The sequence below is a fragment of the Neovison vison genome, chromosome 12, assembly GCF_020171115.1.
Source record: "Neovison vison isolate M4711 chromosome 12, ASM_NN_V1, whole genome shotgun sequence".
Taxonomy (NCBI): Eukaryota; Metazoa; Chordata; class Mammalia; order Carnivora; family Mustelidae; genus Neogale; species Neogale vison.
This window is the reverse complement of record NC_058102.1, coordinates 5311450-5327752: the sequence shown is the minus strand read 5'-3', so window position 1 is coordinate 5327752 and position 16303 is coordinate 5311450. Positions and strand designations below refer to the sequence as shown.

At 44.5% G+C, this 16303-nt stretch overlaps 1 protein-coding gene across 3 annotated transcripts in view; it reads right to left on the bottom strand.

The window, feature by feature from the left end:
* The window catches only part of EFCAB6 (EF-hand calcium binding domain 6), a 229542-nt gene that overhangs the window by 131062 nt on the left and 82177 nt on the right, over window positions 1-16303 (bottom strand). For all 3 annotated transcript variants that reach the window (XM_044227789.1, XM_044227791.1, XM_044227790.1), the window contains exon 11: window positions 13298-13446. In XM_044227789.1, coding sequence (XP_044083724.1) covers window positions 13298-13446 — 149 coding nt within the window. The remainder of the gene's footprint in view (window positions 1-13297; window positions 13447-16303) is intronic.

Sequence of the window (16303 nt, the reverse complement as noted above, 5' to 3'; positions counted from 1 at the left end):
TTATAATCAACATGTATAAACACTGAATGAAACAATTTTTGAAAAATCAGTGCCAATTTTGCTAGAAATCACATGACCAACCATTATCCAAAGGTCACAAAGCTATAGTTGAGACTTTTAGTCTTAAAAATGTTCCAGGGACGCTCGCTCGCTCGCTCTCTGCCTCAGGCAGCTCTCTCTCTGGATTCTGATGCTGGGGGCCCTAAGCATTCCCATCCTACTCTCCCATTCTGTGAATCCAGGTAGAGACCTACAGCAGCACCCGGTTCCGTCTATGGAGCAGGGAAAAGGAAAACACAGATTTGTTACAGTCTGGATTCCATTCAACAAGTGGGTACCGTCCTAGGAGGCAGCAAAGAGAAACAGGGTGGAGAGACTAATCCCATGAGCCAGAGGAACCAAGAAGGCTCAGCCAGAGGGAGAGACTCATCAGAACCGCAAGGATGGGCAGATCTGTGATGGGGGGTGGGGAGCGGGGGAGGCAACGGTGAGAGACAGAAGAGGATGTAACAAGTGTGGGAAATGGACCACCTCACTGGCTGACTCCTCTTCCTCAGCGCAGTCGCTGATGCTAACAATCCCCATCTCTCACTTCTCTTCTCTATCCATATGCTCTCTCTCAACAACCTCCTCTATTCTCTGGCTTGAGATACCATCTAGATTGATCTTACAAAGCTGATACCCATATTTCTTTCTCTAAACTGGACTTCTTTTTCTGAGCTTCCAATAGTCTACTCAACATCAGTAGTCGGATTTCTAACAGGCATCTCAAACTTAACACGTCCACTATTAAACTCTGGACTTCTGCTCCCTGTTTTCCTTCCTCCGGTCTTCAACTATACCAAGTTCCCACTTCTATGAAGGCTTCTGCATGGGACTGTTGGCCTGGATGCTCTCTCACAGGAAATACAACGTGACTGGTGCACTCTAAATTTGTGCAACACAGCAGACTTTGTTTCTGCATGCCTGATGCTTTCGTGAGGGTCTCATCTTAAATGCCATCTTCCCCAAGAAGTCTTCCCTGATTGCCTTATCTGGGATAGATTTGCCCCATGCATCATGATCGAGAGCTGGTTTATTGGCTTCTGAGTTAATAATATGTGTTAGTAAGAAACAGCACATTCAGGATTTTTAGCATCCTCTTCCCCAAGCCCACTGACACTGCATTTCTAAGGGTCTCTGAAGGGAGATTATGGGGCCCCAAGAGAGGCCACAGAGAGAACAGTAGCTATAGGGTCGAAATTTGCAGCTCACCCAAGAGAAACAGGCCACTGGGCAAATGGACCAAGATAATAAAACTCCACCAGAGCGCCAAATAAATTCTGGAGTGGGGAGGGTAGATGTTGGCCTGAGCAAAGTGCATGAGATACAGGCTCGAGCTGTCTTGTGTATGAAAGGACATGACAGCCAGGGGCTTGCCAAGTCCCAGTCCACACTGCCGCTGCCCGTGTCCTGGACAAGTGCCCCTACATACTGCCAAGGTATGGACATGCGCTAACGCTAGCTGTAAGTTGCCCCTTCCTCTCTTCAAAGATAAGGGCATGCAAGTAACTGAAGGTGACATTCACTTGGGGACGATCGCTGTACTTTGCCAGAAAACAAAATAACTTGCTTATTTTAACTTTATTAGTAGTAAATGACACATCACTTGTAACACGTTCCATCACCCCATTCCAGCATGCCATGAGACAGGAATTCAGAACTGCACATCCCAGAGAGAGACAGAGAGGGCCTGAAGTGGTCTGCTGGCCGGGGGATCACAGAGACGAGCTGTACACATCGCTCCTATGACCATCAAGGGCAGCTTTGTCATTCTGCAAACAAAACAAGTTTGCAAAATCCCACATATTCCCCTCGTGGATATTCATGATGTTGAGTTAACATATTAACAGCCATGAGATGTCCTCATAGTTGGGAGTTGGGAAACTTCCTTCTATAGCTACACCTTGGGAGAACTCACCTCCACGAGCTAGGACAAAATCAGGGTGATTCAGCCCACGAGGGTTTCTGGCACAAGCTAACTGAACACAGGGTCCTTAGGAAAGACCAAGGTGCTGCCTGATATTTACAGAACACACTGAAAATTCTAGGTCTGATGGGAAGAAGACTGACTTGGTCGTTAATGTGGGAATTCATGACCTATTGCCCAGGTCACAGACCAAAACCAATTCACAGACCCAAACCCCCTTAATTAAGGGAGAATCTGGATATCTTTGAGGAACAATCCTATAATATAGCCATATGCATATACAGAGAATCTTCCTTCAAACCTTGCCCAGAAGATCCTTCAGCCATACCAAAAGGACTACGTATGAAGGGAAAGAAAATACCTAGACCACCCAGGGTTATTAGATAGTGACTCTGAACTAACAATAATCCTTGGGGAGCCCAGGTGCCCACATGGTCTGCCGGGTCACGGTCAGGCTTATGGAGGAGAGAAGAAACCCAAGTCCATGTTGTAGAGGGTCAGGTAGGGTTACAGGCTCATCCTGTGCTTACTTCTCCGGGCTCCATACATGATGTAAACAGTCATTCTTAGTCACTGCAGAACCCTCATATTTGTCCTTTGACCCATGAAATAAGGGACTATGATGATAGGAAGGACCAAGCGGAAAACCCAACGCTTAGCAAAGGGTTTAAAAATCTTACCACTTCCCTGGAGCGCATCATAAAATAAAAGACGAGGGCAAGAGGCCGACTTCTACCATACTCCGTCTGAATCGCCGTTTCCCGATGCAAAAGCTACTCGGATATTTGAAAATGACTGGATAATTGTAAATTTAATCAAGCAATGATGCCAGTCACACATGCAAATCAACACAGCCCCTGGCATCTGGTATGTAGCTATAGACGTATCAAATGCTAATGTTTCAATCTCCTTTTCAAGTTTCCCTTTACACAGCCGGGAGATCTGTTCACCTCCAAATCTTATCTCAAGACTATGTCAAATCACCTGCTTCCTGCCACGTTATAATGTGAGGGAGCTCTGATCGAGGCTTGCCCAGAGAGTCCTGCAAATATTGGCCAAGGAGCTGTGTTACGGTTTCTTTTTTTTTTTTTTTAAGTTATTGATTTCTTTATTTAGATTGAGCAAGCAGGGAGGAGGGGCAGAGGGAGAGGAAGAGAGAGAATCTTAAGCAGATTCTGCTCTGAGCGCACGGCTCAACAGGGGTCTTGATCTCATGACCCCGAGATCATGACCTGAGCCGAAATCAAGGGTTGGGTGTGCAACAGACTGAGTCACCCAGGTACCCCACCACGTGGCCATGGATTGTTCTGGTGTGGCTACAACCACCACACTGGCCCACAACACGATGATATTATATTAACTGGATCTACTAAGAATGAAATAACAAATATCCCAGGGGCCTCAGAAAGGCAGAGAAGATAAACCCCATGGAATTTCAAGGTCTTACAGTCTGGTCAAGTAACTAGGGATCCAGAAGTCTAAGGCATGCTGGCATAGTTCCTCCAAAGTGAAAAACCAATGAATTAGCCTTTTGCTGCCCATTGCAAGAAAAGATTCGTATGCTTGAAGGGTGTCTCTGAATTTTGGAGATAGTTTTGTCCTGCTGTTCTGGGTAACCCAGCAGTTCTGAGTGCGGCATTGAGTAAGAAACAATTTGCAAGGCTCGAACTGTAAATTGTTGTCTCGTCACAGAAAAGCACGGCTTCTGAATGTATTTATGTCCTCTGTAAGTCCCACTGGGGGGGGGGCAGCCACGTGGATTATCAGGAGGAAAGCTGACCTGCCCTGAAAAGTGACCTGCCAGTCACTTTGCCCAAGCAACCTGGTGCTTGTTCAGGGGCTTCCATGTGAAAGTGGTCACGGAGATCGCTGTGTATTGTGGTCAGGAATGGACGCTGTGCATTGGTTTGAAAACAGGGACTTCTCATCACTAAAGATGAGTTAGCTGCTGCCTACCTAAGTCCCCAGGCTTCCAATGGCAGAGGCCAAACCTGAGCCCCCCCCCTTTTTTTAAGATTTTATTTTATTTATTTACAGACAGAGATCACAGGTAGGCAGAGAGGCAGGCAGAGGGGTTAGAGGGGGAAGCAGGCTCCCTGCTGAGCAGAAAGCCTGCTTTGGGGCTGGATCCCAGGACCCTGGAATCATAACCTGTGCCGAAAGCAGAGGCTTTAACCCACTAAGCCACCCAGGTGCCCCAACTCTGAGCCCTTTAATGGCCCCTTTCTCTACGTGGGCTTCCTAGTCACCTGGCAAAGATTCCATTGGACCCCTTTCCACATGGAGGGAGCAGTGATCTGTCTCGATGCATATTCCAGACACAAATTTGCCTTGCCTGCCTGAAACGCTTCTATCACTTACCATCTGTGGACCTCCAGAAAGCTTTATGCACCACTGGGATGTCCTGCCATCACAGAAAAAAACGGAGGAACTCATCTGATGGTGGTGACGGTGTGGCAATAAGCCCAGATCCACAGAACATGCTGGTCTTGCCACATATCCCATCACCAGAAAAGACCTGAAAGAATGCTTGGTAGCTCTCTGATGACTCATCTACATCCAGCTGAGAGGAAATCCCCAGGGCTTAGGGACCTGTTCTACAGGATGCACCTTGCCTTGAGCCAGTAGAGAGTAAAGAGTAGCCAATAAAGAGATGACCATTGAGCACTGAGATCCTGTGAAAAAAAGGTTGAGTGCCCCAGGGACTGGAAGGCAAGAGGAGAGAAGGTGGGCTAATTACTCCCCCAGCCCTCCCCTGCCACATGGCCATGGCCATGTTCTTAGACCTTATCTGCTCTCCAGTGACCTCCTCTTTAGCTATCTGCCTTGCTCCTTTCAGTAACTGCCCCCTCTCCTATCCCTTTAGGCCTAGGGGAGAGAAAGGCTTCCCCATCTACTGATTTCATTTACTCTTGCCCTCATGTGAGTAAAGCATCTTTCAATAAACTCGTGTCCATCTGATTTCTGCCTGGACCCTGACCACTGTATGTCGGAGGTTAAGACCACCATGGTAGAGTACAGAACAGCTCCCTTACCCCCAAAAGCTCCCTTGTGCTCCATCCCCCGGAGTCACATCCTCCTCTGCCCCTAGTCTTGGCAATTATTGATCTCTCTTCCATGCCTATTGTTTTGCCTTTTCCAGAATGTCACATAGACGGAAGAGATCCTAGACATGGGGGTTAAAGAGGTTTGGACAATCATTGAAAACATACCACTGGGTATTGGTTCTACGCTTAATGTAATTTGGGCTAAATGGCTTACTGTTTCTGCTTGTAGAGCTTCTGTTGGGCACTCCCGGGGTGAGTGGGAAAATTCTCACCGGGAGATGTTTCTGAGCGAGAACGTGTTCACGTGATGGATAAGAAAGTATCTTGGCAAATACACAAGTCAGAGCAAGTCACTGCCTTTATTCCTTCCCTCAGCTCTCCCTCAAACCCCACTCCTCATATTTAAACACTGATTTTATTTTTAACAGATGTACTTTATATAAAAGCCTAGGCAACATCAAAAAGCACAGCACGTTAGCAATAAAGGTCAAGTTAGCTGTTCAGTTAAAGTCTACCATTACATTAAAATAAAAATATATATGGAAAACGGCTTTTTAAAGTCTCTAGAATATGATTGCAGTCAAGATTTTATGCTTTGTTACCAAGATGTTAGGGTTTTTAATTTAGGCCCTAGATCTTGAGTATTTTGTTCTAAAACACAACAAACTCAACAAGATGCCTTTTTTTTCTCCCTACACTATCTATTCTCGAGTCGGATAGGAAGAATAATTTCTCCAGCCATTTTATTATGAAGGTTTAGATTTTATTTTACTTTCTTGCTTTATTCTTTCCTATGTTGTCTGCGATTTTTTTTAAAGGATGTATTTTTAAGTTTTATTTCTCAAATTAAGAAGCACTAAAATGAACTTTTTTCTTTCCGTGTAGACTTTTACGAGTTTTAACCCACATACAGATTCACGTCACCACTGCCCCACACAGAACGCAGAACAGCTCCATCACCCACCGCCTTCCCAGCGCTGCCCCTCCAGAGTCGGACCTCCCCCCACCGCCCCCAGTCCTAGAGACAGACCAATGACCTCTTCTTTGATCCTACTGTTTTGTCTTCTCCTGAATGTCCTAGAGACAGACTCCTAGAGCAGCAGCCTTTGAGACTGGTTCTTCCGAATGTCGCTGGGATTCAGTGCCGTTCGCATCGGAAGCTCATCCCTTCCTATTGCTGAGAAATATGCCATTGTGCTGATGGCCCAGTTTGCTTGTCCAATCGCCTGCTGAAGGACACTTGGAGCCGTTCCCATTTGGGTGAATTATGACCAGAGCTACTATGAACATTCTTGTACAGATTTTTTTAGTGAACTTCTCGTATTTTTTCAATATAAAAGTCATACAGAATTAACCCAGCGCAATCACAGACCCATGAAGCCGCGAGGGCAGGTCCGGGGCGCTCAGGCTGCTCACTTCTGGCAACAACAGGTGTGCCCTTGTCCCCACACTGTCCCTCCCAGCAGTCTGCATTGTTCTGCCTCCTCGGTGGCTGGAGAGGAGAGCAAGGCCGGGAGGAAACAGCTCTGCCACTCGCTGCCACTGGGGGTGACACCAGTCCCATCTCTGATGCCTGTTTCATGGGGCCAGTGCTTCCCTCGTAGAAACCAGCAGGTTCTCTCTTCTTAGGAGGTGACATAATGAGTGGTAAGTCCCCAACCATCACCCTCTAAGGTCAAGAAATCACCGTGACAGTGCTGGGAACCCGGTGTTCTCTCTGAAGGTGAGATGGTAAACAACACGGCAGTTGGATGGGCCAGTGTAGACCACACCGTACAGAAATGTCCACACAGGAGAGTCATCTAGAGTGATGGAACAGACTAGAAGGACACAGTAAACCAAACTATGGAGAGAACTGAATGTATGACAAAGCAGACATTAGAAACAAGGGGGAAGAATACTAAGTGGTGGTGGTAAAACGGATGATCTGTTTGGGAAAAGAACGTGAATTTGGATGCCCACCTTATGTCAGGATGAATTAAAGTGTTTTGTTTTCAAAGACTAAGAAAAACAAGCAGAGTAGAAAAGCGTATTTATATCAAGCCTGGGCAGGAATGATGAATTTATAGATTACGCAACAGAAGACATTCCAAAAGAAGATTAATGTATTTGATTATATTAAAACATAAACTTCAGAACAATGAGGTGTCACGTGAACGAAGGGGAAGCAGCAGGCTGGGAAGAACGGCAGCACGAAGCGGCCCTGCTTATGACAGAAAAGGGTTCTCTCTTAATAATTAATTAATTACAAAAAATTATTAAACAGAAAGGTGATAAAACTGACTTCAAATGCCGGCAGCGGGGGCATTCCGCAGTCAGGACACAAGGAGGATTCCCACCAGGGGAGATGCGATCGGCACGTGGCCTCACAGAATGGTCCAGGCCCAGCATTGCTCCAAGAAATATAAATTAAGACGATAACGAGGCACCGTTTTATACCTCTTAAGCTATCAATATTTTAAAACAATGTTAATATTCAATGCCAGAAGGCATATGAAACTAAAACACTCATACGACGTTGACGGGGATATAAATCACTATCATTTTTTCAGATTGGGCGATCCTTGTAAAAATGCACGCAAGTATTTGCACTCCGGCCTTGAATTGGACACAAAGCCTGTCTCTGACCCCTTGGCGGCGGCCATGACCCCAGTCCCCTCCCGGGGCCCTTGCCTGCCCTCTACCCCACCTCTGGCTCCCTCTTGCCTCCGGCTTCTGTCAGGCCCTGGACCATGACACGGCTGGGCTGCCTGTCCTGGGGCTTTCCCCCTGGTGTCTCAGGTCTCTGCTTAAAGCTCATTTGCAGAGAAGCTTCCTGAGGTCCTCCCCAACACTCTCATGAGGGCCCCATCACACTGCATACCTCCCTTCAGCCCGGTGCATCTGTGGACTGTCACCTCACCCGCTAGCAGGTAGTACCCTCTGAGCGCAGGGCCCAGTCTTCCTCTCCAATAAGTCCCTAGCGCCTAGCACAGCACCTGGCACATAGTGAAGGCTCCAGAACTATCCAGGGACTGGCTGAACAAATAAATGAACGAACATATGCAAATCTGAAGAAACCGAAGACTCAAGAGTGACTTGGTTAGAAACATTCTGGTCTATAGAACTGAAGAGCCCAGATGGGCGGTCATAACCCCATCCACCAGCCCCAGTGGAATGCTGCTTGCTTCCTCTGGATGGCATGTCTTCCCCCAGCCATCCGCGTGGGAGACTCTTCTACATCTCTCGAAGTTTCCATTCAGCTCTGTTTACTCTCTGGAGACTTTTCTAACTTCCCAGCCAGCAGAACACATTAAGGTAAGATTTCTGGCAACATAGTGGCTCTCTCCCCAACCTCCTCATATAATCACAGAAATATATCAACCAATACATCAACTATATCAACACTTACTGGAATAAATATATCAACAAAATGATCTTAAACATACGGTACAAATTGAAACCAAGAAAGGGAAATCCACAGGTGCCAGAAGCCTGGGGCAGAGAGAATGTGAGTTATTCCCACAAGAGCCCAGGGAGGGTGTCAGACCTGGACGGAGCAGCCTGTGCTCAAGGCAGCCCTGGGACCTCCCGCAGGCACTAAGAGGCTGGTTTAATGCCAATTCGGGGCTCAGAGACCTGAGCCTGCTAGACTGGGAGATCTGGCACAGTTGAGAGTTTAGGAACCAAAACAGACTCTAGGAAAACAGAAAGGAACCCAGACAGATAAAGACACGGAAAATGCAAGGAAGTCTAAGAGACAGGGAAAGTGGAAGGACGAAGTTCAACAAATATTTAATAAGACTTCCAGAAGAAAAGGCCAGTGAGAGTGGAGTAGAGACAACACCCAAAGAGTAGCAGCAGGGAATGTTCTAGAATTCATGAAAGATACTAATCCTCACCGTGAGGCAGCATGTGTCTGGGGAGGTTAAATAAACAGACATCTCTAGCAAGACACATTGTAGGGAAACTGGAAAGTAACAAAAATAAGGAGAAAAATCTTGAAGGCAACCAGAAAAAGAAAAAACAGATCACCCAGAAAGTACTGGCAATTAGAAAGCAGACTCGCAACAGCAACAGCAGAGGCCAGAAGACCGTAAAGAGTGTCTCTCAGAAGACAGCTCTCAGATAAGAACTGTATTCCCTGTGTAATCTCCATTAAAGAATGAGTGGAAAATAGACATTTTTTGAAAACAAAGACTTACCGCCCCCACCCCCCGCCCACTCACAGCACCTCACTTAAAGGATTATTACAGAACACACTTCAGGAAATTGAATTCTGAATGAGGGGTGAGACTGAAGAAGCAGTGGTGAGCCAACAAAGTGGTAAATCTGGGAAAACCTACAAACAAACACAGATTGCAAGAAAAAAACAAAAAAAACCCACAACAAAACACCCAATAATGAAGACTAATTCGGGTCCTACCAAAACAAAGCCGGATTGAAACACTAGCAGATAGGAACATGTCCACTGAAGCCGCTTGTTTTATTCAGGACAGTAGAAATATTGCGATCTTTTGGCTTTATCGGTTCAGAACATGTGTTAAAAATTTAAGGGTAACTTCTTCTATAAGAATAGAAATAAATTATTTAAGTCTCAAGACAGTGGAGGGGAAAGCGCATGATAAGGAAAACATAGACAGAACCAAACACAGTGGAGGAGGGAAAAAGAAAAAGAACCGAGAAAAATCAGAAATAACCATAGAGCGGTAAAGGAAAAAACCCAAACACGCCCATAACAAGACACAGGAACATGCTACACTTGACTGCTGAAAAGGCAAAGATGTTCATTTGGAATTTTTTAAACACAGATATGCTATTTTACAAGAAGCATACTACGTAGTAGTAACGGTGACAATTAAATAGTTGAGAAAAGACACATTGGACAAACACCGATCCAAAGAAAACTGTTACAGGTATTTCAGTATCCAAGAAGACAGGCCACAGAAGCGAGAGGGACAGAAAGGTAACACCATAATTATAAAGGGAAGAGTTGACAGGAAGACAGGACAAGTCTTAACTTGCAGATATGTGCACCAGAAGACAAACCTGATTCATAATTCAAGATACCCATACTTGGTATTCACCGCATTGTTGTCCTGTGTCCAGTTCTACTGGGAATCATGGGTGAACTCAACAGAGGGCACAACTCAGAAATCCCTGGGTCTCTGGTGAGAACACATTGTCACAATGGCACAACCGCGGCTGCCCTTAGTGTCCTAATACATATGTTCACTCTGCACGCCCATTGTGGTCTTCATAGCTACCATCGTTCTGGTGGTCCCTGCTGCTGTGGGACTGTTTATAATTTGTTTCTAGGTTCTTAGCACTTTCCATAATGTCTGGTAGAGAAAGGGACTCAATATGCATCTATTTTTTTTTAAGATTTTATTTATTTATTTGACAGACAGAGATCCCAAGTAGGCAGAGAGGCAGGCAGAGAGAGAGGGGGAAGCAGGCTCCCTAATGAGCAGAGGGTCTGATGCAGGGTCAATCCCAGGACCCTGGGATCATGACCAGAGCTGAAGGTAGAGGCTTTAACCCACTGAGCCACCCAGGCATCCCAATATACATCTATTTTAATTATCATTTTGTGGGTGCCTGGTGGCTCTGTTGGTTGAGCGCCAGACTCTTGGTTTCGACTCAGGTCATGATCTCAGGATCTTGGGATGGAATCCCACATCAGGCTCTGTGTTCAGTGTGGAATCTCTCTCTTTAATAAATAAATAAAATCGGGGCACCTCGGTGGCTCAGTGGGTTAAAGCCTCTACCTTCGGCTCAGGTCATGATCCCAGGGTCCTGGGATCGAGCCCCACATTATGCTCTCTGCTCAGCGGGGAGCCTACTTCCCCCTCTCTCTCTGCCTGCCTCTTTGCCTACTTGGGATCTCTGTCTGTCAAATAAATAAATAAAATCTTTAAAAATAAATAAAGAAATAAAATCTTAAAATAACTTCGAAGATGATGAAGCCAACATCATGCCTTCTGTCATATGCATCCCTATTTGAAAAGCACAATGTAAAACTGTAGATGTACTTTAATTACAAATACAACAGCTTACAGATGTATGTAGATACAGGTGAAGGGAGTGTGGAAACGTGAAAGCAGTAAATTTGTTACATAAGGTGGATTGTGACTTTTGGGGTTTTATTTTTATTATTGTTTTTAAATTATTACTTGTATAATTTTGAAAACGAAATAAAGAGAAATGACTATATGACTTTTGGTCATCCAACGAAGTATTTCCTAAAAATTGTCACCGTGTTGGGATAGAACAACAGAACTGTTTTCTGAGCCATGGAAATACTCACTCCTAGGGCCACATCTTGCCTTTTACTCTAGAAGCCACGGTGGCAGCACACAGTGATCCTCTCTGGATGTAAGGAGGGTCAAGAAGGAAAGAGGAGTCTGTGGGGAAGGGAGCTAGTTGGCCTCGCTTAATACTAGTTTTCCTGGGGCACCTGGATGGGTCCATCAGTTAAGGTCCGACTCTTGATTTCAGTTCAGGTCATGATCTCAGGGTTGTGAGCCCTGTGTCAGGTTCCACGCTTGAAGCCTGCTTGAGATTCTCTCTCTGCCCCTCCTCCAGCTCAGGTGCTCTCTCTCTCTCTTAAAAAAAAATAACTATTTTCCCCCTCTTCTCTCTTGCCTCTCCTTTCTAGGTAACCGAGGTGTCCAGCAATTATCCAGAGCTTCACAAGACAATCTTCCCAGTAGCCTCTACCCTACTTCCCCTGAGACAGGGTGCTCTGAGCTACCCAGACAGAGCACCGGGTAAATGAAAGACGGTATTCCTTATGCAGAGTCTGGGCTATGTGCACCATTTCTAAAGGAAACAGTGATCTTTGGAGAAATGGCTGATTCCAGGTCGGGGGCAAGCAATGTACCAGAAGAGTGGGAGCACGTCAGAAAGCAAGAGAGCTGTCAGCGAGCGCCAGCGTCGCACCGACAGGACCCAGCAGCCAGCATGAAAGGCCAAGACAGTCCAGACTGAAGGTCAGTGAGAACAGTGATGGCCTGAAGCACATCAGATATGTGGACACTCGTGAATTATGATCATTTTTGTATGAAAAATTGCTCATTGCTCACTTTGGAAGGATGCTTGGGAACCCATTCATTATCTTGGAAGGTGGTAAGTGAAGGAAAGAGCTAAGGACATCCTCCTGCCTTTCTTAGACAAAGTGTGTCTCGTTGGTACCAAGCAGCTGAAGAAGGGAAGCTTTCATTACAGAAGGACTCCAACCAATAAGAGAAGAAATGACAGACGGGCGATACCCGCACTTTATAATCCCCGGTGAGTGCGCAGTTGTGGGAAGGACCAACCAGGGCTGCTAACACCACACAGAGAGAGAAAGCCAGTCCACACGTGCCTGCCACCCCCTAGGAAGTATTCTTGCCAGAACACCTGAACACGCATCTGAATAACAATCCATTTAGGGGCAGGGGGGTTGGGAGAGGGAGACGGGAGGACATGTCAAATGTCACTGCAGATCAGTCAGACGTCGGGTGGAAGAAATACCGTGTAATAAACACATCATAACACATACATCACAGGGGAACAAATTAACAAAGGCAGCGAGACCCTACAGACTAAAAACAGAATTGCGGGAAATCAATCAACTGCAACGCACAGACCTTATTTGGATCCTGACTCAAGTTGTAAAGGAAAATCTATGATCGGTTAGATTTGAAACCTGGCTGGATGTTTAACAATATTATTGATAATTCTATTAGGTGCAAAACCAGTATTTCTACCATGTTTTTTAAAAGCGCTCTTATCTTTTAGAAACACATAGTGAGATCTTTGCAGTAAAATATGGTATCTGGTATTTGTTTCAAAAACATCTGGGATTGGGGTGCCTGGGTGACACAGTCAGGTAAGTGACTGCCTTCAGCTCAGGTCATGATCTCAGGGTTCTGGGATGGAGCCCCGCCTGGGGCTCCCTGCTCTGTGGGAGTCTGCTTCTCCCTCTCCCTCCACCCCTCCCCCTCCTTGTGCTCTCGCTCGTTCTCTTTCTCTCTGTGTCAAATAAATAAATAAGAACTTAAAAAAAAATGCCTGGGGTTAATGGAAAACGGAGCAGGAAGAGAAATGAAACGATGGACCACGAGCTGAATACCGAAGCTGGGTAGTGGTACGTGACTGGATTCCTTACAGTATTCTCTTTACTTTTGCATGTGTTTGAAATTTTCAAGGAAAAAAAAGTCCAAGACATTAATAAAAAATAAATGAAGCTGCTCCTTATTCTCACGGTTGACATTTGGGGGTGGGAAAATTGTCAAGGAAACAATGGGACTCTTACCTTTTCATTAACTGGATAAAAATTCTCCTTGGTAATCGGTACACAAAGGTGTCGAGGACAATCTTTAGGTAATTCAAAGATACATATCCACTTTTGGAGGGGTCCCCAGCACTCAGGGCCTTTTCAACCTTTTCATAAGCCTTGGGAAGCTGTAAGGAACAAAAATTTGAGTGTTGCATTCGTAGAAATCCACTTCACAGAGCTGTTCACCCAGTGTATTTTTACCAAAATCTCATCACATTTCCCCCTCCAAAAACTGATCAAAAAGATAACGATGGCACGTTCTGAACTTCAAATGTTTAATTGATGAGCTCACTGCAGAAGAGTATCCCCAGGCCCAGCGACTCAACTGACAAGGCAGACAAGTTTCTCAGGGAAAAACAGCCATATAATAGCTTCACCTCAAATTTCAGAGCTAAAAATATTCGGTGGATCTGCCAGTTTGATACATCTTTCTTAATATACTTTCAAGCCATTCCTACTGTGAACCCACGCTAGGCTCCTCCTGATTAAGTTGGGTCAATCAAACGAAAAAGCTGGCAACATTTTATTAAAAGCAGAAGTAGCTTTTAGACTAAGGAAAATCATTAATATAAAGATTGCATAAACAGAGTACACATTGTACATTTCTTTAATTATTTTTTCTTTTTTAAACTGGAATCACAAACAATCAGGGTGAATGAGCCTCGCTTATGGGACTTCTAAAATTCAGCAAAGTAGGTTAACCACTGATTTTTATAGGACTCATAAAAATACTATGAAGATTGGTTTTATTTCCAAAGGTTTTCCCGCTGTTTGTTATTGAGTAATAACGGTACTCTCCGATATTTCCAACCCTCTCCACTTTGTCTGAATTGTTCCCCCCATCCCCTCTAACTGCAATGAGAAACAAAATAACCACCAACCTAGTACCTAAGGTGACTTTAAAAAAAAAATTATGACAAACCAGAAGAGACTCTTAATCTCACAAAACAAACCGAGGGTTGCTGAGGGCAGCGGAGGTATGGAGACGGCAGTTGCGTGACAGGCCCTGGGAGGGCAAGCGCTATGGGTGAGCGCTGTGAATTGTGTAAGCCTGACGCTTCACAGACCTGTACTCCTGGGGCAAATAATACATTATATATTAACAAAAATAATTTTTAAAATATTTTCTATGCTGGAACATAGAAATACATGCACAAGAGTCTCCACCCACCAAAGGAATAAGAAGCGATTCATTGAAATTTCCATAGGGTACACGAGAATGTTGGAAATCTAATGGGAAGACCTTTAAAAATATTTAGAGAATTGCAGGGCCTAAATTTCTTAGAAAGCTGCACAAAACTAACCCAAAATGTGGCTAAATTTGCCCCTATCTCTTTCAGGGCGATGGGTTCACAGAGAGAAGGCAGAGCCAGACGTGGAGTTCCATCTCAATGTATTCACTGAATTAATGAAATTGCTTTTACTATCTTGATGACATTGGTTTCCATTGATGTTTTTTCTGGGACAATGTTTCTGACATAATCAAGAGCTTTTAGGAAAAGAGCAGAGAGTGAAACAGACATAGTGTCTTGGTGGCATGTATAAACCTTTCAGGGATTTTCATTGTGACCGTTTATAATGAAACAAAAGGGAAAAATGCAAGCAATTCAGCAAAGTAAAAAGAAGGACGTAAAGATACCTGGGAGTCTCTCCATCCAGTTTTTTCTGTAGAGTTGCAAAAGCTCCCATAATGATCATATAACCCTATAACTTTACAAAAATGTGATCATGACCATACATTTAGATGGGACAGGGGCTTTTTTCATTGAACAGCATCTCATGATATTTTTTCCTGTAAGAACTTATGTCAACCATCACGCTTTACATGATGTGTAGCATGCCATCATGTTACTGACGGACCAGCGAAAGGTACGCTCCTTTTCTGTTTGTACATGTAATGTGTATAAACATTCCCTTGATCCGCTATCTAAATGAGGTCTTTTCCCGTATTTATCACTTTCATGAATGTGTTGAACACCCTCTCCCTGATGTAAGTTCATGCAATCTCCACAAGAGCATATTGTGTCTGCTTTGTTCACTAATAATGACCTGGAATGAAGCAGAATTTGACACACTGCGGGCACTCAATAAACAGTAGTTTAAAACGAATACGTTTTTACCAAAAACATTCTAAAGAAAGGCTACAAAATGGAGAAAGCTATGAGACATAAAAATTAAAATCGTAGCTGAGATGACATTCTATCTGCATCAGACAAAGTAAAATTTAAAAGTCTAATAATAATTGGGGCGCTGGGCCGGCTCTGTGGGTTGGGCCTCCGACTCTTGGTTTCAGCTCAGGACATGGTCTTGAGGTTGTGGGATGGAGCCTCGTAACAGGCTCGGGGCTTAGTGTGGGTTCTGCTTTTTCCTCTCTCTGTGTTCCTCCCCTGACTTGTGCTCGCTGTCTCTCTCTCTCTCTCTAATAAATACATAAGATCTTTAAAGAAAAAAAAGTCTAACAATATCAAGCGTTGGTGAGTAGGTAGAATGACAGGAATTCTTTCTCATATGCTTTGGTTGGGTGTGCAAATTGGTATTTTGAAAGGCAATCTGATACTGCCAATAAAGCTGAGAAGTGTGTCTGCTACAAACTGGCATGTAATTCCACTCCTAGGCGTAATTCCTAGAAAGACCTTTGCACAGGTGCACCAAAAGATAAGGATGGAACCCCTTCCAGGGGCGTCATTTGGATTAGCACAAAACAGGGAGCAATCTCCATGCATCCATAAGAGAACGTGTAATTTGTGTGTATATAGACAATGGAAAACCACAGGAAGAAAGAAAAGAAAGATCAGGCAAAAAACAAAGAGCTCAGTCTGTAAGGAAACATAATACAAATAAATATAAACACATCATCTACAAAGGATTCATGCCATAAAAAGAAACTAAGAATAGGAATTCATTACCAGACAAGCTTGAAGTCAGGATGCCAGAACAATGGAAGAAAAGGTATAGTCCAAAGCGAGATAGAAAACCAAAATA